At 34.5% G+C, this 25,762-nt stretch overlaps 2 protein-coding genes across 15 annotated transcripts in view; one reads left to right on the top strand and one right to left on the bottom strand.

Moving 5' to 3' along the window:
* dntt (deoxynucleotidyltransferase, terminal) overlaps positions 1 to 25,762 on the bottom strand; it is a 180,857-nt gene that overhangs the window by 153,745 nt on the left and 1,350 nt on the right. For 4 of the 5 annotated variants that reach the window (XM_048204013.1, XM_048204016.1, XM_048204018.1 and 1 more), the window contains exons 2-3: positions 6,841 to 6,901; positions 1,919 to 2,066 (exon numbers count right to left, since the gene is read on the bottom strand). The gene's annotated coding sequence lies outside the window, so the exon portion shown is untranslated. Of the gene's footprint in view, positions 1 to 1,918; positions 2,067 to 6,840; positions 7,023 to 25,762 lie in introns of those variants that run through there. The other variant, XM_048204015.1, reaches the window with a different exon arrangement.
* blnk (B cell linker) overlaps positions 5,831 to 25,762 on the top strand; it is a 33,615-nt gene continuing 13,683 nt past the window's right edge. For 4 of the 10 annotated variants that reach the window (XM_048204005.1, XM_048204003.1, XM_048204007.1 and 1 more), the window contains exons 1-3: positions 17,870 to 17,962; positions 18,053 to 18,099; positions 25,210 to 25,275. In XM_048204005.1, coding sequence (XP_048059962.1) covers positions 17,885 to 17,962; positions 18,053 to 18,099; positions 25,210 to 25,275 — 191 coding nt within the window. In that variant the 5' untranslated portion in view covers positions 17,870 to 17,884. Of the gene's footprint in view, positions 6,119 to 6,273; positions 6,337 to 17,869; positions 17,963 to 18,052; positions 18,100 to 18,639; positions 19,211 to 25,209; positions 25,276 to 25,762 lie in introns of those variants that run through there. The other 6 variants (XM_048204008.1, XM_048204004.1, XM_048204011.1 and 3 more) reach the window with 6 other exon arrangements.

The following is a 25,762-nucleotide window of genomic DNA, read 5'->3' as shown; positions in this document are numbered from 1 at the left end:
AAAAAAACTTGAACTGAATTACATGGTCTTATGTAAGCCTGCTTTAAAGGTGACCTATTATGCCCCTTTTCACAAGATGTAATATAAGTCTCTGGTGTCTCCAGAATGTGTCTGTGAAGTTTCGGCTGAAAATACCCCATGGATTTTTGATTATACCATGTTTTAACTGACTAATTTTGAGTGGGTAAAGAAATGTGCTAATTTGGTGTGTGTGTGTATACTTTTAAATGCAAATGAGCTCGTGCTCCCCACCCCAAAGCTCCCGATTCCAATTCACTGAGGCATAAACAATACAGGAGAAGCTCACACAGCAAATATAACTCTCAAAATGGATCGTTACAAACTGTTTGTGATGCAGTATATCAGATCATGTAGGTATGGCATGTATTTTGTGGATGTTTGCTAACATGAGTTTGATAGTGTGCTGCACGACTAACGTGGCTAAAGCTACACTGTTGGAGAGACTCAATAAGAATGAAGATGCATTTATGAATTATACAGACTGCAAGCGTTTTCGAGTTAAAAATGAAAATAACAGCATAGCTCTGGTCTCAGAGAATACAGTAAGAAACAATGGAAACTTTAGCCACATTTAATAATACATTAACAATGTGCTAAGGAAACATTCAGAAAGACAGTTTGCAAACACCATGAAATATATATGAAATTGGATCAAGAACAGTTGGTATCAATCCATCTTTGAGAATCAACTTCTGTGTTTTACTGAACCTCGTGTGCAGTCTAACATAGCGGTATATGAATTTATTTGGACACATTCCTTTCATAAATAAAATTACACCACTGTGTCCTAGTGGCTCAGATGCCAGGAATTTATGGAGACTAGTTTATGTTTAAAGGTGCCCTAGAACTTCTTTTTAAAAGATGTAATATAAGTCTAAGGTGTCCCCTGAATGTGTCTGTGAAGTTTCAGCTCAAAATACCCCATAGATTTTTTTTAATTCATTTTTTTAACTGCCCATTTTGGGGCATCATTAACTATGCACCGATATATAGGTTGCGGCCCCTTTAAATCTTGTGCTCCCCCTCCCCCGGAGCTCGCGCTTGCCTTAAACAGCATAAACAAAGTTTACACAGCTAATATAACCCTCAAAATGGATCTTTACAAGATGTTCGTCATGCATGCTGCATGCATACATCGGATCATGTAAGTATAGCATTTATTTGGATGTTTACATTTGATTCTGAATGAGTTTGAGGCTATGCTGTGTGGCTAAAGCTAACATTACACACTGTTGGAGAAATTTATAAAGAATGAAGTTGTGTTTATGAATTATACAGACTGCAAGTGTTTAATAATGAAAATAGCGACGACTCTTTTGTCTCCGTGAATACAGTAAGAAACGATGGTAACTTTAACCACATTTAACAGTATATTAGCAACATGCTAACGAAACATTTAGAAAGACAATTTACAAATATCACTAAAAATATCATGATATCATGGATCATGTCAGTTATTATTGCTCCATCTGCCATTTTTCGCTATTGTTCTTGCTTGCTTACCTAGTCTGATGATTCAGCTGTGCACAGATCCAGACATTAATACTGGCTGCCCTTGTCTAATGGCTTGAACATGGGCTGGCATATGCAAATATTGGGGGCGTACATATTAATGATCGCGACTGTTACGTAACAGTCGGTGTTATGTTGAGATTCGCCTGTTCTTCGGAGGTCTTTTAAACAAATGAGATTTATATAAGGAGGAGGAAACAATGGAGTTTGAAACTCAGTGTATGTCTTTTCCATGTACTGAACTCTTGTTATTTAACTATGCCAATATAAATTCAATATTTAATTCTAGGGCACCTTTAATATCAGTGATAATGTTTACATAGCTGAGAGAGATATCACAATCTCAAGGGTCGTTCCTGCAGAGTTTTGCTCCGACCCAACTCACCTTCCTTCACGTAGCTTTAGTAATCCTGAAGACATTCAAGTGTGTTTGATTAGGGTTGTAGTAGCTAAACTGTGCAGGACAGTCAGCTGCACTCCAGGACGAGTGTCACTGGTACACCGCTGTTCCTTGTAAAAACAAAATGGCAGCGCTGTGGGTGGAAACATACAGATTAAGGGGTGATAATATTATAATAAAATCAATTTCCTACGTCACAAGGGGAGCGAACGGCTCGTTTATTCACATGCTTGCAGAGAAAGGAAAAGTAACTAGGTTGTCACTGGGTTGTCCTTTCTCATGTTTTCTGGGTTGGCAGATGCACTGGGGACCCAATTATAGCACTTAAACATGGAATTTTTTTGATATGTCTCCTTTAAAGCTGAATCAACTTCGTCAGTTTATTTAATAGATGAATTTTAGAATCTGAAATTGTCAGGTTAAAAGAACAGAGATATATTTCCCTCTCATTTGGACAACACTGAAGCTTATTGATTGAGAAACTTTTCAGAAAACAGAAACTTGTGTGTTCTGTGATCTGACCATCACCGAGGTCAGCAAAAATCATTTGAAACCTGTGGGAACAAAATACACATCATAATTTTCAAAGTAATGTTCTTCACTATTTTTATTACTTGTTATTGCATAAAGTAGATAATGCACTGCCAAATATCTTCTGATCATAACATAATACTGTTTACAAGGTGATTTTGCAACTATTTTAAATGGGGTATAATGCCATTTCATGTATTCTGACTTATTTACACTGTTATAGAGTTGGATTCTCATGCTAAACATGGCCAAAGTTTCAAAACACGAGTTGGACGTATGACAGAGTATTTCTGTGCCAAAAATGCTCTTAGATAACCTTGCTTCCCAAAGAACCCAGTGTTAAGAGGTGCTGAGAGTTTTGTGCTCACGCATTACATTGATGCGCTCTCGATATTTGTTATTAAAATAACCATACAAACTGATAGTTGCAATCAATTTTTTTTGGTTAAAATGAATGGAGAATATCTCGTCTTTTTCGTGGCTGCTCGAGCCCTCAGGATCAGCGCTTATGGTTTCATAAACAAGGCCCAGTTCTACGCTGGATTTACAGAACGTTTGAAACTGAAAGATGGAGCGGTCACAGCGATAATGATCCCGGTCATGATCGCTACGCAAAAGCTGCACGTGCTCGTGACTCTTTAGCTCCGCTCACACGGCATGCCTCCAGGAGCTCGGCTGTTTTCGGAAAAACTCAGTACAACGTTTGTATATTTTATAAATATGATAAAACTAAAGACTTTTCTGAGATATGAAGGATGCACTACTATTCTATAGGTACTCAAGATTAACATGAGATTGGAAACTGTGTGTGATACCATAACCCTTCAAAAGGAAATGACAGACGTTATAAAAAGCATGCAACCACATGCAAACATGCTTTACAAATGACATTGCTTCCTGTTAAAAATCTAAAAATATATTTTTGAATGTACAACAACCTATCATTGTTCTCCATTACGTACTATGTCTACTGCATGTGTACAAGCTATAGGGGAGACCGTTGTCAAGCTTTGTGTTAAAGGCACAATATGTAAGACTTTTGGATTAAAATATCCAAAAACCACTAAAACAGCGTTTTGATGACTTGTGTACTTACATTATCTTAGATGTTTCCAAGAATGTTTAAATTCAGAGAAATAAGCAATTTTAACCAGGATTGTGTCCATGCGTTGCTTATCAATGACATCATACCTGCGTTACCCTCGATTTTCGGTTTTATTTTGTAGAAACCATGGAAACACCAAAGACGCTTTAAAGGGGAGGTATCACACACAGTTTCTGCCAATCTCATGTTAATCTTGAGTACATATAGAGTAATATTGCATCCTTCATATCGCTGAAAAGTCTTTAGTTTTATCATATTTATAAAAGATAGATACGCGAAACCGAGTCTTTCCGAAAAAAGCCGAGATCCTGGAGGCGTGTCTGCCGTCAGTGCCGTGGGCGGAGCTAAAGAGTCACAAGTGCGCTCATCTTTTGCGTAGAGATCGTCTGTAAGCTGTGACATTATTATAAATGAAAAGGGAAGAAAAACGTTTGTGTTGTTTACATTATATGCACTTGCACACCGATTGCCAACAAAACACAGACATCTGATGTAGCTTTACTCACCAAATAAAGGCCATACTTGAAAAAAATTCCACAACCGGAAGTGGATCTGCAAATCCAGTGTCAAACTGGGACTTGTTTATAAAGCATTCATTAATGAAATCCCAGGAACAAACAAACATACGAAAACCAGAAAAACAAACTTCATCCTCTGTTCCATTAACGCTGGGTTCTTTGAGAAGCTGAAAAAAGGTAATCTTTCCCTCACAACCAAAAACACACTCCTTCGGTGACAGGAGCTGCGTCTCATTTTGGAGGCTGCGTCCTCCAGAGATCACATTTGAAGGCTGAATACTTCATCAAGGATGTCTTATTGAAGAAAATTAACCGTAATGAAATTGACTGATATTCATTGTGAGGTGTAAAATACTGTCATTTATTTCTTACTTTGCAATCTAATGGTTTTTCTTACATGAGACCGATGATGTGTGCAGCCTTCAAAGGGTGCAGCCCCTGAATTGGGACACAACCATTGTTGAAAAATCTCTCAGCTTCCGTATCCCGAACGAAACGCATTGATGGGCGTGCTCTTGCTCTGGGTGATGTGTGTGTGTGCACGCTTAGGCCGTGTGTCCACCAAAGCGTTTTTTCCAGCTGCTAGCATACTTTTTCAATTGTTTTCAATGGGAGCGCCGCGTTTTTTAAACGGCAGGAGCGTAACGAGGCGCTGAGCGTCTTTTTAACGTTCAAGCGCTGCGAGCTCGGCGTTTTTTACTGGTCGCCTTGAGTTGAAGAATGCTCAACTTTGAGTAAAACGCTGCGCTCATCACTGTCACTTTTTAGCCAGCCGTCCAATCAGAGTGGAGGAGGGGCGGGACAAATACAACTCCGACCAACTGATATTCCGTATCATAGCAACAAAGCGTCTCAACGGAAAAAAACGCTACGCTGCAAAAAGCGCTCTCAAGCGCTCTCAGACAGGTGTTTTAAGCAGAGCGCCTAGCGTTTTCAGCTGGCTAAAAACACTCTGGTGGACACATGGCCTTAGAAGTGCCTTTACAAGGAATTCCGCCCTTTTATGATGTCATAAAAGCCATACTTGAAAAAAATTCTGCGAAACATGTCCATAACCGGAAGTAGTATATTTGGCACAGAAATACTCTGTCATAGGTCCAACTCGTGTTTTAAAACTTTGGCATTGTTTAGCATGAGAATGCAACTCTTTAACAGTGTAAATAAGTCAGAATGCATGAAATAGCATTACACCCCCTCTTTAATATAATATGTTTTACTAGACAAGGGAACAACTGTTTTGATAGATATTTATAGACACACAACTAATTATTGTTATATAGCTCAACAAGTTTAGTCTTATTGTTTGAATCTTGTTTTCTTGATGAGTACCATGTTTTTTTACCATGCTTTAGAGAAAAACACTATTTTGTCAAGTGGCTAACATAGCATCATCAGATACAGCTTTATTTTTAGTAACAGCAATACAGCATTTTCTGACATGACAACCTGGTCTAATCGGACAATATCAATATTTTAAACGAGAACAAAAAAAATGGCAGTTTTAAGGTGTTGTGGGAAACAACCATGCATGTAACCAAACTGTTGTTTGAAAAATACCACACAGTTAGTCACATGTTATAGTAGTTCCGGTCTAATATATGGTGAAAATGTGTTCTCGGTTTAATCTTTCATTTCCCTTTTGGTTTGTGCAAACTGAATTTTCCCACATAGAGCAGGACATTACTTTAAAAAGCAGAACATTCACACTTTATTAGCACTTTATTGTGGGCTTATAATTACATGTGAAGCTAAAGAGAGTGCTTGTGGCTTTGCATTACATACGCGAATGAATTTGTCGCCACAGAGAGAAGTGTGAGAAAACCATGTCCTGTAGGGTCAGTTACCATCACTGACAACAAGAGGAACTTCCCACATTGCATAAACGTCCCTCATACTGGCGTAAAACCTCTCCTAAATGTTAGTTATGATCTGAGCTGATTCAGACGGGTTTAACTGACCAGGATGAGTTTACCAACCAGGGAGCAATGTGAAGGATGGAGTCCGGCGCAGGTGGCCAGCTTTCTGATTCAGGTGAGCAAATAATTAAATGTGTTAACTAGACATGCAGGCAAAGACATTTTATCCTTTAAACTATTTTTGTTGTTTTATCTAGTGCAAAAAAGGATGAAGTGATGTTTATTCATGAATATGTAAATGAACTGAAGCTTAATTGTGTTTGTTCACAGAACAACATGAAAGACTGTGCAGATGCAGTGAAACGAAACAGGATTGACGGCTGTCGGTTTCTGGTAGGTTCCTTTCTTGGTCAAATGTTCTCTTTTGGTCAGTATTGTTATTTTGCAGATGACATATTTAGCTAAATGTAATCTGTGTTCTCATCATTAACATTTGATTCCGCTAATCAAGTCCACTAATCATATGTTTTAGATACAATCAGTGCTTTTAAAACTCTTTCATATGGGGAAGTTAGCAATGTATAATGATGAGCGGAGTTAGTATGACTCAAACATCCTGCTGTGGCTTCTATAATGAATTTGCATTGATGCAGGTCTTAGACAAGCGTGAGCTATTTATTGTTTAACGTGGTCTGAGAAAACAGATGATGTGCTGAAACTGGAAACGGGTTTGGGTGAGACTGACTGAAGAACTGTTTGGAAACAGTCATTATATTTGCACTTCTGTTTGATGAAACAGAAATTACACATTTCACAACATTAATGTGACACATTTACAAAGATACTGGGTATTCAATAAGAGGGAAAAAAAATGAAGGAATGAAATCACATACATACCGACCCAAATGATGCTATCAGTCCAACTTCGAATTTATGAACCTCCTCCGTGAGCACCGCACTGTAAAAAAAAATAAATCCATAAAATAACGGAAAAAGTACTGGCAGCTTATTACCTGGACATTATCCAGTAATTTTATGGACATTTCCGTTAACCCTAAAACACTCAATGAAGTGCAAAATTCTATTGGTAAAACATCTGTAAAAAAATAAATACAGAAAATTCCGTTAAATAGCACAATGTGCCCTATATTTACATATTTTTTGAGAGCGTATATACAAATGAACTCGATTCAGCCTGAAATATATGAAAATCAGTTAAATTCAAATTATGTGTGGGAATCAATGTTTGTTGGATTGTGTGTAGAAGGCATGTGTGTAGTTTTGTGACACTGCCTACTAAAATAAAATAAACTAAAATAAAATGAAATAAAAATTTCAGCCCGAGACACTAGATAAAAAATAAAATAAAAATTTTAGCCTGAGATACTTAATGAAAAAAAAAATTTAAAAAAAATAAAATGAAATAAAAATTTTATAAAAAAATAAAATGAAAATAAAAATTTCATCCCGAGACACTAGATAAATAAAAAATAAAATACAAATTTTAGCCTGAGACACTAGATAAAAAAAATAAAAATAAATAAATAAACATTTGTAGTTTTTATATTTTAGATAAAAAAATAAAATGAAAATAAAAATTTCATCCTGAGACACTAGAAAAATCAAAAATAAAATAAAATAAAAATTTCAGCCTGAGACACTAGATAAAAAAATAAAATAAAATAAAAAAACATTTTTAGTTTTTATATTTTAGATAAAGAAATAAAATGAAAATAAAAATTTCATCCCGACACTAGAAAAATAAAAAATAAAATAAAATACAAATTTTAGCCTAAGACACTAGATAAAAAAATAAAAATAAATAAAAATTTCATCCTAAGACACTAGAAAAATAAAAAATAAAATAAAATACAAATTTTAGCCTGAGACACTAGATAAAAAAAAAATAAAAAAACATTTTTAGTTTTTATATTTTAGATAAAAAAATAAATGAAAATAAAAATTTCATCCCGAGACACTAGATAAATAAAAAATAAAATAAAATAAAAATTTTAGCCTGAGACACTAGATAAAATAAATTAAAAAAAAAATTAAAAACATTTTTAGTTTGTATATTTTAGATAAAAAAAATAAAATGAAAATAAAAATTTCATCCCAACACACTAGATAAATAAAAAATTAAATAAAAATTTTAGCCTGAGACACTAGATAAATAAAAAAAAACATTTCAGCCCGAGACATTATAAATAATTTTTTAAAAAATCATCCCGAGACACTAGATAAATAAAAAATAAAATAAAATAAAATAAATACTTAAATATAAAATAAAATTAAAACTTATTACCTGTTCTGATACATTTTTTTTATCTCATTAAAAGTATGTTGAAAATGAAATGCATTGTTCCTCATTTTTGTTTTGTTGACTCAGCAAAGAGCAGACATGGTGTGTTATGACAAAAAAGAAAACTTACGGCCTCCTTTTTTTCAGAACCTACTTCCTAAATACTGATTGGCCAAATGCCCAGTCATTTGATTTACTGGAAAAAGGCCTTTTCTTTCTCTTAGTCTAACAAGTGTTAATATGGCACTGGAAGTTGTTGAAGTAGCAGCGTGCCACATGTTTTAGACATGTTTAGACATCACTCCCAGTGTCCTCCTGAATGGGTGCTAAGGGCATATATTAGATATCTTTGCATATTCATGTGGCATTTATGCGGTAACCATCTGGTGAACGAGTCTGTAGATCACAGGAACGTCTCCTTTGACACTCGGCGAGTGTGTGCTGAGAGCGTGATGTGCCGTTTGTAAACTCTGCACACAACATGATGACTTTCACTACAGTGTTGGGGAGTAAATTACCAACAATACTTTACTGCATTTTTCTGTTGAAAGCTATAGCAAGATACTTCTTCAACAAGAAGCAGAGTTCATAAAACAACCGAATGATGTCACGAGCTGCTTGCAACTTCAAAAGCAGTTTTCAATTGCTCTGGTTTCAGATCAGTGTGAAAGATGAAATGTGTCAACATTGTGTCCTGGAGTCTCTTGTCTCTGAGTTGTGTTTAGACTGAGCACTTGGTCAAACTTGGTGATCTTGTGGTTCTTGATATTTTATTCCTCAGATGTCTCTGACTGCTTTCAGACAGTTTTGGACTGAGTTGCAAAAGCAAAGGGGCGAGTGGATGTGGGACTCGAGGGCCCTCGCGGAGCCGAGCTGAGACTCTGTGCGCCGCTTATGTGAAAGCTGAGCTTTTTAATATGCAGCTGTGATTCCAGGTCTCTCTCTCTCTCTCCAACTCCTGGAAAAACTCTACATAAATAATTCACCTCAGCAAGCAGCATCCAAGGAGGTGCCCAGGCGAAATATTCGATATTTTATTCTGTGTCAAAAGGCTAAGCTTGATTTTAGGCAGGGCGATTTTCTTGTCTTTGTCTCTGCAGAGTTACAGAGATTCGGAGAGCTCAACCTCTTGCATTTGTCTCTATTAGATCCTTCAGATACTTACGAAAGATTCTTCGCTAAATTCAGCTGTCAGGGGTTTTGATGAGTAATGTGAGTATTACTCTGAAAGCAGAAGGATATGTGATAAACATTTTTATTTATCGCTCAATATTCGAGTTTGAGGCTAACTAATGACCTATTCATGTGGCGTGTCAAAGTTTACATGCTTTGCAATCAAACTATAAAAAATGAAATAAGCCTTCAGCTCGAGATGCTCCAACATCTCCGTGACCCAAATAAAATAAAAGGAAATAAAATAAAATCTTCAGCCAGAGATGCTCCAGCATCTCCACGACCCAAATAAAATAAAATAAAATAAAATAAAATAAAGTCTTCAGGCAGCATTTCTGTGGCCTAAAATAAAATAAAAGATAAAATAAGCCTTCAGCCCAAATAAAATAAAATAAAAATTAAATTAAATTAAATTAAATTAAATTAAATTAAATTAAATTAAATTAAATTAAATTAAATTAAATTAAAAATAAATAAAATAAAATAAGTCTTCAGCTCGAAATGCTCCAGCAACTCTGCAACCCAAAATAAAAAAAATAAAAAAAATAAATAAATAAATTAAGCCTTCAGCTTGAGATGCTCCATCTCATTGACTCAAAAAAAATAAAATACAATAAAATAAAAAAATAAAATAAGCCATCAGCTTGAGATGCTCCAGCATCTCTGCAACCCAATTAATAAAATAATATAAAATAAAATATATATATAATATTATATAATAAAATTAAACAAAATTCAATTAAATTAAATTAAATTAAATTCAATTAAATTAAATTAAAATTAAATTAAATAAGCCTTCAGCCCGAGATGCTCCATCTCATTGACTCAAATAACAAAATAAAATAAAATAAAATAAAATAAAATAAAATAAAATAAAAGTCTTCAGGCAGCATCTCTGTGGCCTAAAATAAAATGAAAGATAAAATAAGCCTTCAGCCCAAATAAAATAAAATAAAAAATTAAATTAAATTAAATTAAAAATAAATAAAATAAAATAGGTCTTCAGCTCGAAATGCAACTCAGCAACCCAAAAATAAATAAATAAATAAATTAATTAATTAATTAATTAAGGCTTCAGCTTGAGATGCTCCATCTCATTGACTCAAATAAAAAAAATAAAATACAATAAAATAAAAAAATAAAATAAGCCTTCAGCTTGAGATGTTCCAGCATCTCTGCAACCCAATTAATAAAATAATATAAAATAATAATATAATATGATAATAATATAATATAATATAATATAATATAATATAATAAACAAAATAAAATTAAATAAAATTAAATAAGCCTTCAGCCCGAGATGCTCCATCTCATTGACTCAAATAACAAAATAAAATAAAATAAAATAAAAGTCTTCAGGCAGCATCTCTGTGGCCTAAAATAAAATGAAAGATAAAATAAGCCTTCAGCCCAAATAATAAAAAAAAAAAAATTAAATTAAATTAAATCAAATAAAATAAGTTTTCAGCTCAAAATGCTCCAGCAACTCTGCAACCCAAAAAAATTTATTTAATTAATTAATTAATTAATTAATTAATTAATTAAGCCTTCAGCTTGAGATGCTCCATCTCATTGACTCAAATAAAAAAAATAAAATACAATAAAATAAAAAAATAAAATAAGCCTTCAGCTCGAGATGCTCCAGCATCTCTGCAACCCAATTAATAAAATAATATAAAATAAAAAAAATAATATAATATAATATAATATAATTAAATTAAATTAAATTAAATTAAATTAAATTAAATTAAATTAAATTAAATTAAATTAAATAAGCCTTCAGCCCGAGATGCTCCATCTCATTGACTCAAATAAAATAAAATAAAATAAAATAAAATAAAATAAAATAAAATAAAATAAAATAATAAGCCTACAGCCCGGGATGCTCCAGCAACTGTGCAACCCAATTAATAAAATAAAATATTATAAAATAAAACAATAAAATAAAATAATAAATGCATGGGGAAAATAACACACATTTCCTTCAGATAATGTAAAAATTTAATTCAAACTAAAGTTGCATTAAAAGGAAACTCATAAGAGTAACTACTAAAAAGGGCAAAATGAAAGGAGGCCAAAGAATTTTAACATAAAAAATAAGTGCGTAAAATAGAGTATTTACATTATTCAGGAAGAATTAGGACATTAATCATCTCTCTGTGAGTCTCAGAGGACATTTTCATCCTTCTGATGCTCTCCTTATCATTTATTAACAGTCATCAAGATCTGTCCATTTTATGACTTGTTAATATGTGCCAATACTTCAAAACACTCAAAGTTATGCACTTTCCCCAACTCACAAAAAGTACACTTTGAGTGCATAGCACAAGGAGGTGAATTGGGACGCAGCCTCAGTTTCACTGCTGGGTAAGGGCTCCACCTAGTGGAAATAAGGAAAAGGTCCGTTAAGGTTTTCTGATTACACACCCTAAGTCATTTATAGAGTGGTCAAACTACTACAGAAATATCTGTTGCATAATTCAGTAAGCTATTACAGTATTTCCTTCCAAACATAACCAGTGTGTCCGAAAAGAAACACGAAGATGCAAAATTAGCAAGGGACATAACTTACTCGTGGATTAGTCATGGTTACTGAAGGTACAAACTTAGCATACTAGTGTTTAAAACTTTAAGCATACATCCTGTATCCCTAATAAAGCCAGAAAAGTTCATCGTAACAAAAAATAGAAAGATCATATTTTCTTTGTTGTGTTTTTTGTCTCAACTTTTGTTACTTAGAAATCACATTCTCTAAAGTAATATGCTGTTTAATTGTTTAATGTTATATTATTATATTATTTAAGAGTGCAGATTCTCATCAGCTACACCAATATTCATTCATGGGGGAAAAAAGTGATAATGGCAGAATATATTTTATTTTAATTCTATTAAACACCCTATGTCAGAGACATAATATTTTTCACAGTTGTACCTTTGCTATGACTATACGTGGCACAAAATGCAACTGAAACGCATTAAATTACAGGAAAAACAATAATTGATATAACTTAATCAAAAACAAAGCATTATAATAACAATATGTACCCATGTATGTTTTCATTAAACATTTAAAGTGTTTCAAAGAAACACTTTTGAGTGACAAAAACTGCTGAGTCAAATTCTGAAACTGACAAAAATCAATTTGACAAAAACCAATATGCAGAAATGAATCAGACGTCCCAATTTAACTACTATTAATTTAAGCACAAATACGTCACAGAAAATGTTATTCTTGTTTCTACAAGTTTCTATTAAGCAAAGTTACTGAGAGAGAGAGTGTGTGTGTGTGTGTGTGTGTGTGTGTGTGTGTGTGTGTGTGTGTGTGTGTGTGAGAAACATTCAAACAGAACACGACTGTCACTGAATATTACTGATTCCCTGTGTAGAAATTCACCTTGAAGCAGAGTGTGAATTACGGGGGGGATTTGGAGGCTTGATCCCCCTGAAGGACATCAAAATAAGATGTTGGGGGGGTCAAAGAAAGCAGTCTACCTGTAATATGAAGCTTTACCTTTAAATATGAAGATATATTTCTAGCTCTGACTGATTTAAAATCGTAATTTTGGCCACCCCTGCAAATGGGTCATACCATTAACATTACCTGAATTAAATCAAAGTCCCTTTAAGTCAAGTCATTTCACTCGACAGCCATCTTTGAAACGCCTCTCGGGCATGCAAATGCAGCTCTTATCTCTTTGAATGGGGAAACATCAAATTCTCCAAAGCTGTTCACCAAGCTTTCGATTCAATTTCTACCAGAAAGACTCGGTAACGTGACAACCATATTTATTAACAATCAGCAAGCAAAGTGTTGTAAGGAAGTTCTTTGGCATAGGCCCCGTCTGTAGCTCAGATCCTAAAGGGTTGTGGACTCTGCATTTCCTGCCTGAAGATGAAGGCAGGGGCATAGCCGACCTCCTGGGAGGTATGGACAGGGACCATCCTGGTGGTGGTGGGGAGGATGGAGGATGGAGGATGGAGGTGAAGGTTTGCGTCAGCATCTGCAGACTCAAACATGTGTCAGCAAACTTATATACTCCAAGTGCAAGATAATGATTGGTTAGCTCTAAACGAATTGGTGACGTAACATTGAGTCTTTCTGGCAGAACTTACACTAGAGCATTAAAAAAAAGAAAAAAAAAAAAAGGTATTTTTCAGGCTGGATCAAGCTAATGCGCATGTGCAGTCCTAAGCGCGCGTCTGACTCCGGTTTCTATGAACCGGAGCTTCTAACGGCCGCTGCAGTGACACGATACCTTTACCAATCAGCGATTGGCTCTTATTTAGAAGGCGGGACTTATTCCGCCATATTGCGCATTGCATTTTCTTTCATTCAAAACAATACGAGTAAGGCGTCTTGTGTTATTCTATAGTCTTTGATTAAATACGCTATAAAACCGCGCTCATTCAGGCACGTGCTTTTCTTGCATGGATTTGAAGTCGTCATCTGGTTGGTTGAATTCTACAGGATGTTCGGAGATGTGTGTGTCGCGTTCTTTAACGGTCCACCAGGAAACAAATTCATTAACGCCAAACCCCCTTGTGGAAGAAGAAGGTTGTCATGTTTACAATTGTGACAATGAACGCTTACCAGGACCAACTAAATGCAGGATTTCCAAAAGTATGTGAAGTTCGTAAATTATTCATTCTTGAATGAATAATTTATTAGATGCACGCCGGTCTGTTATTGTAGGGACATCAACTTTACATTTTCACGCCCCTAAACATGACGTGGAACTGTGATTGGTTGTGTTTATGGTAGCCATTGAAAGCTGTGATAGGCTGCGTTCCACTCCACTTTTAGACACACACTCGCAAACTTCCCTAAACACTTCCCCTCAGGGGAAATCCTGCTGCCATTTTGAAGTGTGTTCCACTTCGTGAAGTGGACGAGGGAAGTTTATATGGACAGACCCTCGTCCCCTCGATTTTGACTGAGGGAGCGAGTCTTCTCCGATGTACACTTCAAGCAGCTCTATATCCCACAATTCAACTCAATTGTGACGTCACAGCAGATCTTGCTTAACTGAAGTGTATTAATTGCATAATAGTGTATAATATATTAATTATGTTGAGATTTAAAGGTGCAGTATGTAATAATTTTGTCCGCTAGAGGCCTATTCAAAACAAAGGCGTAGCTTGATGACAGCAAGTTTGAGTGTGGAATCTTGGGACATGTGGTCTCCACCTCAACAGACAGTGCAATAGGACTTGGGAAGAAATCATGTCAATGGATGCGATTGTTAGAGCAGGACCGAGTGTTGTGGAGCTGAACGAGGAGCTGGAGCAATTGCGCAACACACGCCTCACGAGCAGCGGGACTTTTATTATGCCACAGTCGCCGGCGCTGCTTCCGCTTTACCATATGTATTGACAGCACAATTTTTATTGTGAGGTTATGATGTAAAATTATGATAACTACACTGTAGCTGCTACAGTAACTAACAAAATCTATCCAATACTGGATTTCTTAAGTGTCTGAAAAAGACAATTTTCACATGCCACCATTACATATTGCGTCATGCTATATTGCAATACAATAGGCCTACAGCAAATATAGTTTCACAGTAAATTATCAAATTAATTGATTACTGTTTAGTCAGATGATATGAAAACAATTACCACTTGTTCAACAAATATATACACGTGTATATTCAAACACAATAATTGGGCATACAAAGCAAACGCGAGTTCAACGATTTGCGCGAGTAAGTTAGATTACATACGAAGTCAATGCAAAGACGCGAACAGACTATGGATCAGACGCGTCCTCGCGCGGGTCTAGAGACGCGATGCCCCGCGTTTGGCGTGTATGCCCCATAACACTGATCGTGTTGATCGTTATAAAGGCATACGTTTTCTGTAAAGATACGAATCAAAACAACTCACCTGTCGAGTAAAACACAAGCGAGATCGGCATCTCTTTCTAGGTGAAGCTCTTTCCATCTAGAAAATGCAACACCGATATTGATCCTCGCTCTTTCTCTCCTCTTGTCCCAAACTCTTCTTGGGTCGTTTGGTTGGCCCGTACGCTTACGTTTACGGGAGCTGTCCTTGTCGACAGAACCAGCGGCAGATAGTAAACAGTAATTATGTTCCATAAATAAGTAACACAATCCACCATAAAACGTAGTGATGTGACGTTCGACACCGAGGCTTCGAAACTTGTATCAAAAAAACGAAACATCTCACATTGAAGCACTGTATCGGAGCTTGATTCGTTTTGCCATAACCACGTGATCAGTGACGTCCGAAGCTTCGTTTTCGCACACAACCACGTGACTGCTTCATATTCTGATTCACATAACGTGAACCCTTGCGCATATGTGAAGTGTCATTTGCTTTTTAGCAAAAGAATATGTCATAATACGAATAAATATTTACATGTGTTCAGTTTGTATTTATTCCCAGTTCATACTTCTATGACAACAATTTATTTTAAAATAATGCCAAAAGCTTGCCTATTTTTCCACAAAAAATTTATTCAGACTCATTTATTCAAATTGTGTAAGTAAAATGACACGTGAAAGACTTTATGTATAATAATAATTTGCATTGTTTTATATGCTTTTCATAGCACAAACTGATTTATTACATGAAACAGTCCAAAAATAGCTGCGCCGTCTGGGACGCAAAGGCAGTTTTTCCACCTTTTGACCACAAGATGTCGTTAGTGTGCACTGTGTTGAAAAGCTTCGAGTAATGAACCTTTTTACAATACACTTGAGGGGAAAGCCTCGGTGCTTCGCAAAGCTTCATTTCGCCATCACTAATAAAACGTGCAAGAAGTAAATAAGGAACTGCTTGAAGCAAGCTAGTGGTTTGCTGGACGCTAGACACTACTTCCGCATTTGTCCACGACACTGTTGTCATGTGGTTTCTACGTCAGTAAAGGCGGTAACAAAGGGTAACTGACGTCATTGACAGGCGACTGCACTGCCCCGTGTCACTGTTTAGAATGGGAATTTTCTCATGATTTACAAGTAGTTAAAAACATTAGAGATATTGTTAGTAATCAGCTGGACAAAATATATAACACTAGCCTAGTGGTTTTTGGATATTTTACTGCGAATATCTTACATATTGTACCTTTAATCACATAATACTTGTAGCTACCTTATGTTCACAGTCAAAGTTTACACTATTGATTTTTTTTCGTTTGTGTAATTTTATTTTTCTCCAACATCTCATAGGGTTTTATATATTTTCTCTAACAACTTATGCATATAGAATGGTGCATTAAACAAAATCATAAGGAAAAAAAGGGGTTTAAATAATAAATCAGCTCCATAGTGAATTCCAAGTGATCAAGGGTTTAGTGCATTTCGTTTAAACCTTATTCCACCAGTAGTGGGCACTCATGCAACACAAGCAATGATCCGAGTCCACGAGACGGAGGGAAGTTAGCGAGTGTAGGGCATAAAAATTTGGAGTGGAACGCAGTCATCGAGTACATTTTGAAAGTATCTTAGCACGTCAAATAAAGATTGTATCAATTACATTTTTACACCACTAGGTGGTGACAAGTGACTGTTAAAAATGTATTCGGCATTGAATCATTCATTCAAGAGATTCGTTCAAAAATGATTCATCCAGTAATTGAACAACTGAAGCATTTATGAATCATTCATTCAAACCGATTTTTAAAAATAATTCATTCAAATGAATTAAACATTTTTAAATAGGCTGCAGTAATTAAAGGGTTAGTTCACCCAAAAATTAAAATAATATCATTTATTACTCACCCTCATGCCATTCCTCATGTCGACCTACATTCAGAACACAAATTAAGATATTTTTGATGCAATGCCAGCAATGCCACCGAACCTCTCAAGATCCAGAAAGCTACTAAAAACGTATTTAAAACAGTTCATGTGACTACAGTGGTTCAACCTTAATATTATTAGAAGCGACGAGAATACTTTTTGTGTGCCAAAAAACCCTAAAATAATGACTTTTCAACAATATCTAGTGATGGCCGATTTCAAAACACTGCTTTGAAGCTTTATGAATCTTTTGTTTCGAATCAGTGATTCGGATTGTTTATCAAACTGCCAATCATGTGAATCAAATGAATCGTAAAGCATTGGATTTCATCAAAAATATCTTAATTTGTGTTCTGAAGATGAACGAAGGTCTTACAGGTGTAGAACGACATGAGGGTGAGTAATAAATGACAGAATTTTCATTTTTGGGTGAACTAACCTTTTAATATTTTGTCAGAAGCTCTAGTAAAATTCATGATATTTTGTTTGGCTTTCATCTGGAGAATTCATCTGGTCTTTAGCAGGTCTTAAAATTTGGAAAATAAAACCTCAGATGAACAACAACACATGACTTCTCACACCGTGTCAGCATTTACTGAACAAAAATAAAGCCATGAGTCACAAACTGAGTACACCCTATGATTCAACTGCATATAGATCCACTTTTTACAGAAATAACTTAGTAATCATTTTCTGTATGACTTCATCAATCTCTCACATCATTCTGGAGGAATTTGGCCCAATTTTCTTTACAGCGTTGCTCAGGTTTATTGAGGTTTGTGGGTCTATGCACAGCTCTCGCCACAGCTTTTGGACTTGACTGGGCCATTGCAACGTTGTTTGAAACTTGTTGTTTCTTTTTCAGACTCTGTCGGACGGTGACCTCAACAAGTTCAGCCTCATTCATCGGCCGTAAGGAATCAGTTTCTGTTCTATTTCTACACTAAGCTCTCCACCCAGTTGCCTGTTTGTAGAAACCAGCCGTAAATTCCCAGTATTTTTTCTCATGTGTTCCTCATTGGTCAATGATTGTCTGCAGCAATGAGGAAACTGTCTACTAGTTTTACTTACACACGCAAACTGGGTTTCTAACAAAATATTTTCACTACTAATATACTATAGGATAGTTTAGCATTAGCAATAAAAAATGGGTAATGCTTTAAAGCCTATAATGTATTGATTTTAATGCATTAATTATGCCTTGTAATGCACCTTATAATGCATTGTATGATCTTATGAATTATTGTAACCACATACTTATTTATTGTTACACCTTTAGAAAGTTTAATGCATAATCTACAAATACTATAATGCATTTTAACTTTGGTTTTATTCATGAAAAGATATAAATGCATTATAAGTTAACATATGAATTATGAATAATGGCTTTAAGTTTTGCAAAGAAGTATGTAATTGTCACAATATCTACAAATACATTAGTACAGTTACTATATTATAACGTTGGTTTCATTGACCAACAGAGAAATACTATTGCAACCAAAAATAAAGCACACACTTTCACTAACCTTTTCAAAACCTTTTAAGAAAAGCCATGCAGTTTGTTTCACATCCATGGAGAATAAATGTGTTAAATTATTATTACAAATGCATCAGAAGACCAGAGAAATAATACAATTCATTGAGAGAAACCATTCATAATTATTATTAGGCATAAAAAGGCTGTAAAAAGCACAAGACGGAGAACTGAGAATACAGAGATTCAAGAAATAGCAAAATTTCATTGAACTGAATCAGTTCAGAGTGACTTTACTCTAAATATAGAGGTAACATGACGTTCAACGGTAGTTTCAAAATCCTCATTACGAACCACTTCTGTGGAAAATCGCCCTCCTCTTCACAGCTGCAGCATGTGCTGCTTAACCACCGACGTCCAACACACTCATTATGAGCACTAGCTGCCACTCGACTACTAGTTCATACTAAAAACCTGATACAATCCCTATAGCTAACACAGAATGGAGCAACTCAACAAACTCACGGCTCCTGCTACTGTTAAACTTAGGTAAGAAAATCTGTTTTGCTGCTATTTATGCTTAAGGAAGTTGCTTTGTTTCAATCAGATTAGCATTGGGTAACAAGGATTAAGAAGTGCTTTTTCAATGGATCTAAAAGTTTGCATTTGTCAAATCTATATTGACAGGTGTATGTTTTTAATAAAAATGGGGTTTTTTTTATCTGCATCGCTCAAATTATAGCAAATTATATTATTTGCAAAATGTAAAAGCATTTAATCAGCAATAACTCCAGTGTGATTTATCAGTAACTGTATGTGATGCCAGTAAATGTGTCATGTGACTGACTTTTATTGACTGAAGTTAAAGAGTTTGAGGCTGGAATTGTGTTGAATTTCAGCGCTGCTGTGAAGTTGTGTGAGGACTGTAATTATGTTCATTATATGTCTCGGTCGCCGCTGCCTCTCCGCTGCCTCTCCTAACACAGACGTGAAGTCACTCAGAAACAGTTAACTTTGTATCTGATGAGCTATTAAAATCCACAATTCAATGGCGTTACGCTTGAACAGAAACGTCTGAGAGCTTCACAGAGCATATTAACCACTGCTTGTGTACTGATGCCTCTATCTATCTATCTATCTACACCATAAAAAACAATAAGTAAAATTTACTTAATTTTTCTTTCGCAAGTTTTTGCACGCATATTTTTTTAAGTACATTTCAAATATGGAATTAAGTAACTCTACTTAACTAAGTTAAGTAAACTTAACAAAGAAAATATAATTTTAACTTAGCCAGTAAAAGGTTGAGTAATTTCTACTTTGCTGAAGTTTCTTTTGCAATACATTTTACTCATACAATTTAACACTGAATTAAACCATGCGTTTAAAGTGTATGCTTTACTTAGAAACATCTAAGTAAATAATACAATATCTTCATATTAAAAGTAACGCAGCGCTTGAACACAGAGACCTCAGTACTTGCTACACTCTAAAAAATGCTGGGTTAAAAACAACCCAAGTTGGGTTGAAAATGGACAAACCCAGCGATTGGGTTGTTTTAACCCAGCGGTTGGGTTAAATGTTTGCCCAACCTGCTGGGTTGTTTTATTTAAACCAACTATTGTTTAAAAATTGCTATATGGCTAGCTTAAAATGAACCCAAAATAGTTGGGAAATTAAAAACCAGATGCAAATAGAGGCAACAATAATAGACAAAAGGTGAATGTTTATTAATAAGCTTTAATATTCTATTAATATAAATTTAATAGTTTAATAGTTTATTAATATAAATTTATTAATAAGCAATTAAATAAATGTTTATTGTTTAATAATTATTCATTGAACATTAATAAATGTTCATTTCCAACATACTTTGGGTTAATTTTAATTAAGCAATACAGTAATTTTTAAACAATAGTTGAGTTAAATAAAACTACCCAGCAGGTTGGGCAAACATTTAACCCTACCGCTGGGTTAAAACAACCCAATTGCTGGGTTAAAACAACCCAATTGCTGGGTTTGTCCATTTTCAACCCAACTTGGGTTGTTTTTAACCCAGCATTTTTTAGAGTGTACATAATACACAATGACGGTAACATTCGATGGATCGTTTTGAGTGTGAATGTTCATTTTCTACTCAAAATGCCACTCCAAATATCACAAAATGTTAAGCTACTAAACATAACCACAAAAGCAATGATAAAACAGTGTAAAAACAGCTGGAAAACAGCATAAAATCAACCTCATTAATTATTCAAGACCCAGTGCATGATGGGAACACCAGTCTCAGAAAAGTGGAGTAGTTTTTCTTGATTTTATAATGTTGATATTTACGCTTTAAGTTCTACAAGCTTAAATTGAGTACTAAAATTGAGTACTTTTTACTCTGAGTATCTATCTATTTGAATATCTACCTGCAGTATCTATCCATCTATCTATCTATCTATCTATCTGCTGTAGGGTGACCAAACGTCCTGTTTTCACGTCCTGGTTGTTTTTTATAAAGTGATGAAAATGTCCTGGTTTTCATTGTTTTTCATTGGGCCATTAAATTGACCGGCGTTATGAGATTTTCGGTTTCCGAAGGCGGAGCATACATGAATATTAATGAGTTAGTATTCATATATTAATAATGCACGTGCAACCGAGAATATTAGTTCAGATTGTATCTCAAGACATTAGTGGATTATTCCATAAAGGTAACTATATTCTCAGCGTCGCAGCTGACTTATGCCTAAACTACAGTTGTTTACTTCTAGGTAACAGTTTATATGTTTTCATCGTCTGTAACTGAATAACAGATACTTTGTGTAACAGCAGAGCAACCTTCAGCTATCGTCTACTATGAGTTCAGCTCGTTGTGCTCTTCCTTTGTACCCTGCGATGTAACAGCTGATAGGCCTATATAAATTTCTTTTTAACTTTCATGCTTATTTGTTAACAAAAAACTGCTGGGAAAGATCAGCTCTACTGCAAAATATAAATGGGCAAACAAGGAGGATGAGGAAGAAAAACAGGATGAAGAGGAAAACGAGGATGAAGAAGAAAACTAAAGATATAGATGTTTTTTGTTAGTTTTTGTACGTTTGTGAGAGCTATTTTCTGTTAAATTTGGATTGCTAATATAGCAGAGGAATTTTTTTTGTTGTTATTTATTATTTTTCTAATACAGAAGAGACATTATTTATATCATTTCATTCGTTATTTTTGAAACTTGTCATAATAAAACATGTTGAGTAACCTCTGAGAAGCCTATCTGAATTTGTGTCTTTGGTTATAGATAGTATTTTGTAATATAACAATTTTCTATCCATATAGAGGAGGCATAGGCCTACTTTAAATGTATTGAAATTATAAGGCATCTTTGAGTAAATTTCGAGTATCATTTGAGTATCTCATTGCCGGGCAGAGTGTCCTGGTTTTCAGTAATTAAAATATGGTCACCCTAATCAATCAATCAATCAATCAATCAATCAATCTATCTATCTATCTATCTATCTATCTATCTATCTATCTATCTATCTATCTATCTATCTATCTATCTATCTATCTATCTATCTATCTATCTATCTATCTACAGTATATATCAGGAGTGTAACGGTTCTCTGTAAAAAAAAAACACGTGCTTGTATTGCGGTTCATCCCAAATTTGACATCACAAATGATATACAACTTGTTTTTTTAAATATGTAAAAATGCCAAATTTAATTTCTAGTGTTTTCGCGTCATACACAAACGCTAAAAGCGCCCTCTAGTGCCTTTTCCTCTGGCGTCAATATATGAATCGCATCAAAACGGCTAAAAAGAAGACAATGATTAATTTTCATTCTAATTTGTTAAAATATTATGTTTTTACAATTCTATTTTAACCTATGGACCATTTCTAAACCTTTTTTCTAAAAATCTCTTGTTTAGCGCTCCAACACATATCGAGTTTCCGCTTGTATAGCCTATCGATCCCGTCTCTGTGCTTTTCACACTGTTTTATATGAATAAAGGCCAAAACGGTGTCTAAATTACATTTTTTGTCTGGCTGTTAGTTGTTTTATATTGTTTTTAGGGCTGTCAAATGATTAATCGCGATTAATCGCATACCAAATAAAAGTTTGAGTTTGCCTAATATATGTGGGTGTACTGTGTGTAATTATTAAGTATATGTAAATACAAACACATTCATGTATATATTTGATAAATATTTATATGTATATGTATTTATTTATACAGGGAGTGCAGAATTATTAGGCAAGTTGATTTTCTGATCATATTTTTTTCCCAAGCACATTTTACCAATTCCAATCCACATCAATCTTAATAACTACTATTAATATTGTTTTTAATCATTTATAAGTGATATATAATTGTTCATGAAGGCTGGAAATGAAAAATGCCTTATATTCAGGTGTGCAGAATTATTAGGCAAGTTTTCTTTTACAGGCAAAATGAGCCAAAAAAGAGATTTAACTCAGACTGAAAAGTCAAAAATTATTAAATACTCATGAGAAGGACGCAATACTAATGCAATACTGGAAATTGCAAAGTTAAAGCATGACCAAGGGACAGCAAAATGCTCATTGGGTCAGCGGGGTCAGACAAAAACAGGTGGAAAAGAAAAGACACGTTAACTGCAAAATAATTAAGAATTATGTGTGAAACCATCAGGAACCCTTTAGTCTCCAGCACCACCATTTTCCAGAACTGCAACCTACCTGGAGTCTCCAGAAGTGCAAGGTCTCAGGATCTCAGAGACTTAGGTTAGCTAAAGAATCCTAAAAAATGACCCGCACTTGATAAGAATCACAAGCTGAAGTGTTATAAAATACATGAAGACTGGGTTTTTATAGGCCTTATAAACAGACAGCTTGAGAGTGACTCCTGAAGGACCAGCACCACATCCTCTTGTACCACTGTTTGAAGAATTTATCTTCCAGAATCTGGCAGTAAGTTTTGGAAGATCATTTTTAGTCCATCTCTGCAAGACAGACATTTCAGGATAAGAGATGGACTAAAAGTAAACTCCCACACCTTACTGCCAGATTCTGGATAAATTCTTCAAACAGTGGTACAAGAGGATGTGGTGCTGGTCCTTCAGGAGTCACTCTCAATCTGTCTGTCTATAAGCCCTATTAAAACCCAGTCTTCATGTATTTTATAACACTTCAGCTTGTGATTCTTATCAAGTGCAGGTCATTTTTTAGGATTCTTTAGCTAACCTAAGTCTCTGAGATCCTGAGACCTTGCACTTCTAGAGACTCCAGGTAGGTTGCAGCTCTGGAAAATGGTGGCGCTGGAGACTAAAGGGTTCCTGATGGTTTCACACTTAATTCTTCACCTTAATTCTTAATTATTTTGCAGTTAACGTGTCTTTTCTTTTCCACCTGTTTTTGTCTGACCCCGCTGACCCAATGAGCATTTTGCTGTCCCTTGGTCATGCTTTAACTTTGCAATTTCTAGTATTGCATTAGTATTGCGTCCTTCTCAGTATTTAATAATTTTTGACTTTTCAGTCTGAGTTAAATCTCTTTTTTGGCTCATTTTGCCTGTAAAAGAAAACTTGCCTAATAATTCTGCACACCTGAATATAAGGCATTTTTCATTTCCAGCCTTCATGAACAATTATATATCACTTATAAATGATTAAAAACAATATTAATAGTAGTTATTAAGATTGATGTGGATTGGAATTGGTAAAATGTGCTTGGGAAAAAAATATGATCAGAAAATCAACTTGCCTAATAATTCTGCACTCCCTGTATTTTTATATTATTTATTTATATTTATATTTTTATATTATTTATATTATATATAAATAAAAAATAGTTTGTACATAACATTTCTCTTAAATATATACATTAATTTGTGTATTTATATATACACAGTACTCACACATATATTATGCAAACTTTTATTTTGTATGCGATTAATCGTTTGACAACCCTAATTGTTTATATCGAGAATTTTTTTAGGATTAGGATTTGCTTTATATGTTATAGCCTACACTGATGTCCTGCTGTTCAAATTGAGAATACCCCAACATATGTCATGATCTATCTATCTATCTCATTAAAAAGTTTGGGGTCTGTAATTCCTGTGATTTCTTTTTTTTTTTTTTTCTGAAAGAAATTAATACTTTACTCAAGGATCCATTAAACTGATCAAAACTGACAGTAAAGACATTTATATACATTTCAAATAAACTGAACTTTCTATTCATCAAAGAAAAATAAAATATCATAGTTTCCACAAAAATATGAAGCAGCACAACTGTTTTCAACGTTGATAATAATCAGGCATGTTTCTTGAGCAGCAAATCATCATATTAGAATGATTTCTGAAGGATCATGTGACACTGAAGACTGGAGTAATGATGCTGAAAATTCAGCTTTGATCACAGGAATAAATTACATTTTAACATATATTCACATAGAAAACAGCTATTTTAAATTCTAATAATATTTCACAATTTTTACTGTATTTTCACTTACAGACCCCACACTTTTAAACAGTAGTGTACATGTGCTTTTATTAACTCATCGTGATTTGTTTTTCAGGCAACTCCAAAAAATGGTTCAAGATATAAAAAAGAATGACGACAGCCTTTTCAACAGATTAAAAAGGTATGTTATATTCAATATACTTCTTCATGAACTCAAACACAACAGGAGACGACAAAGTTATCAATCAAACATTTAAATTTTTCATGTTCTGAGCTTGATCAATCCTGACTCGCAGTCGGTCTGAAAACAGACACGAGGAAACATCTGGTGACTTTCCTCTCACTTCCTCTATTCATACAGAGGAATAGTCCCAAAACAGGCCATTAGGTGTGGCGTGCATGACAAAAACAATATTATTTGCAACAATAGCAAGCAATGTTATTAATGAAAGGACACCTGCTGTACAAAAACAGTCATTATAGTAACATAAAAACCCCCAAAACAGTTCTGGCTCATTCCTGATTGCAAATGCAATTATTTGCGGTGTTTGCCAAGTCAAGTATCACTGTTGCTATTGTTCATGCTTAGGGGTTTTCAAAACCTCAAGTACATGAAATTTAAATGCACTTCAAAGCATTTTTGTTCCACACCATTTGCGCTCCATACA

The sequence above is a fragment of the Megalobrama amblycephala genome, linkage group LG10, assembly GCF_018812025.1.
Source record: "Megalobrama amblycephala isolate DHTTF-2021 linkage group LG10, ASM1881202v1, whole genome shotgun sequence".
In the NCBI taxonomy this organism is placed as follows: domain Eukaryota; kingdom Metazoa; phylum Chordata; class Actinopteri; order Cypriniformes; family Xenocyprididae; genus Megalobrama; species Megalobrama amblycephala.
Note: the sequence above shows the minus strand (reverse complement) of the source record. Positions and strands in the feature narration are given on the sequence as shown.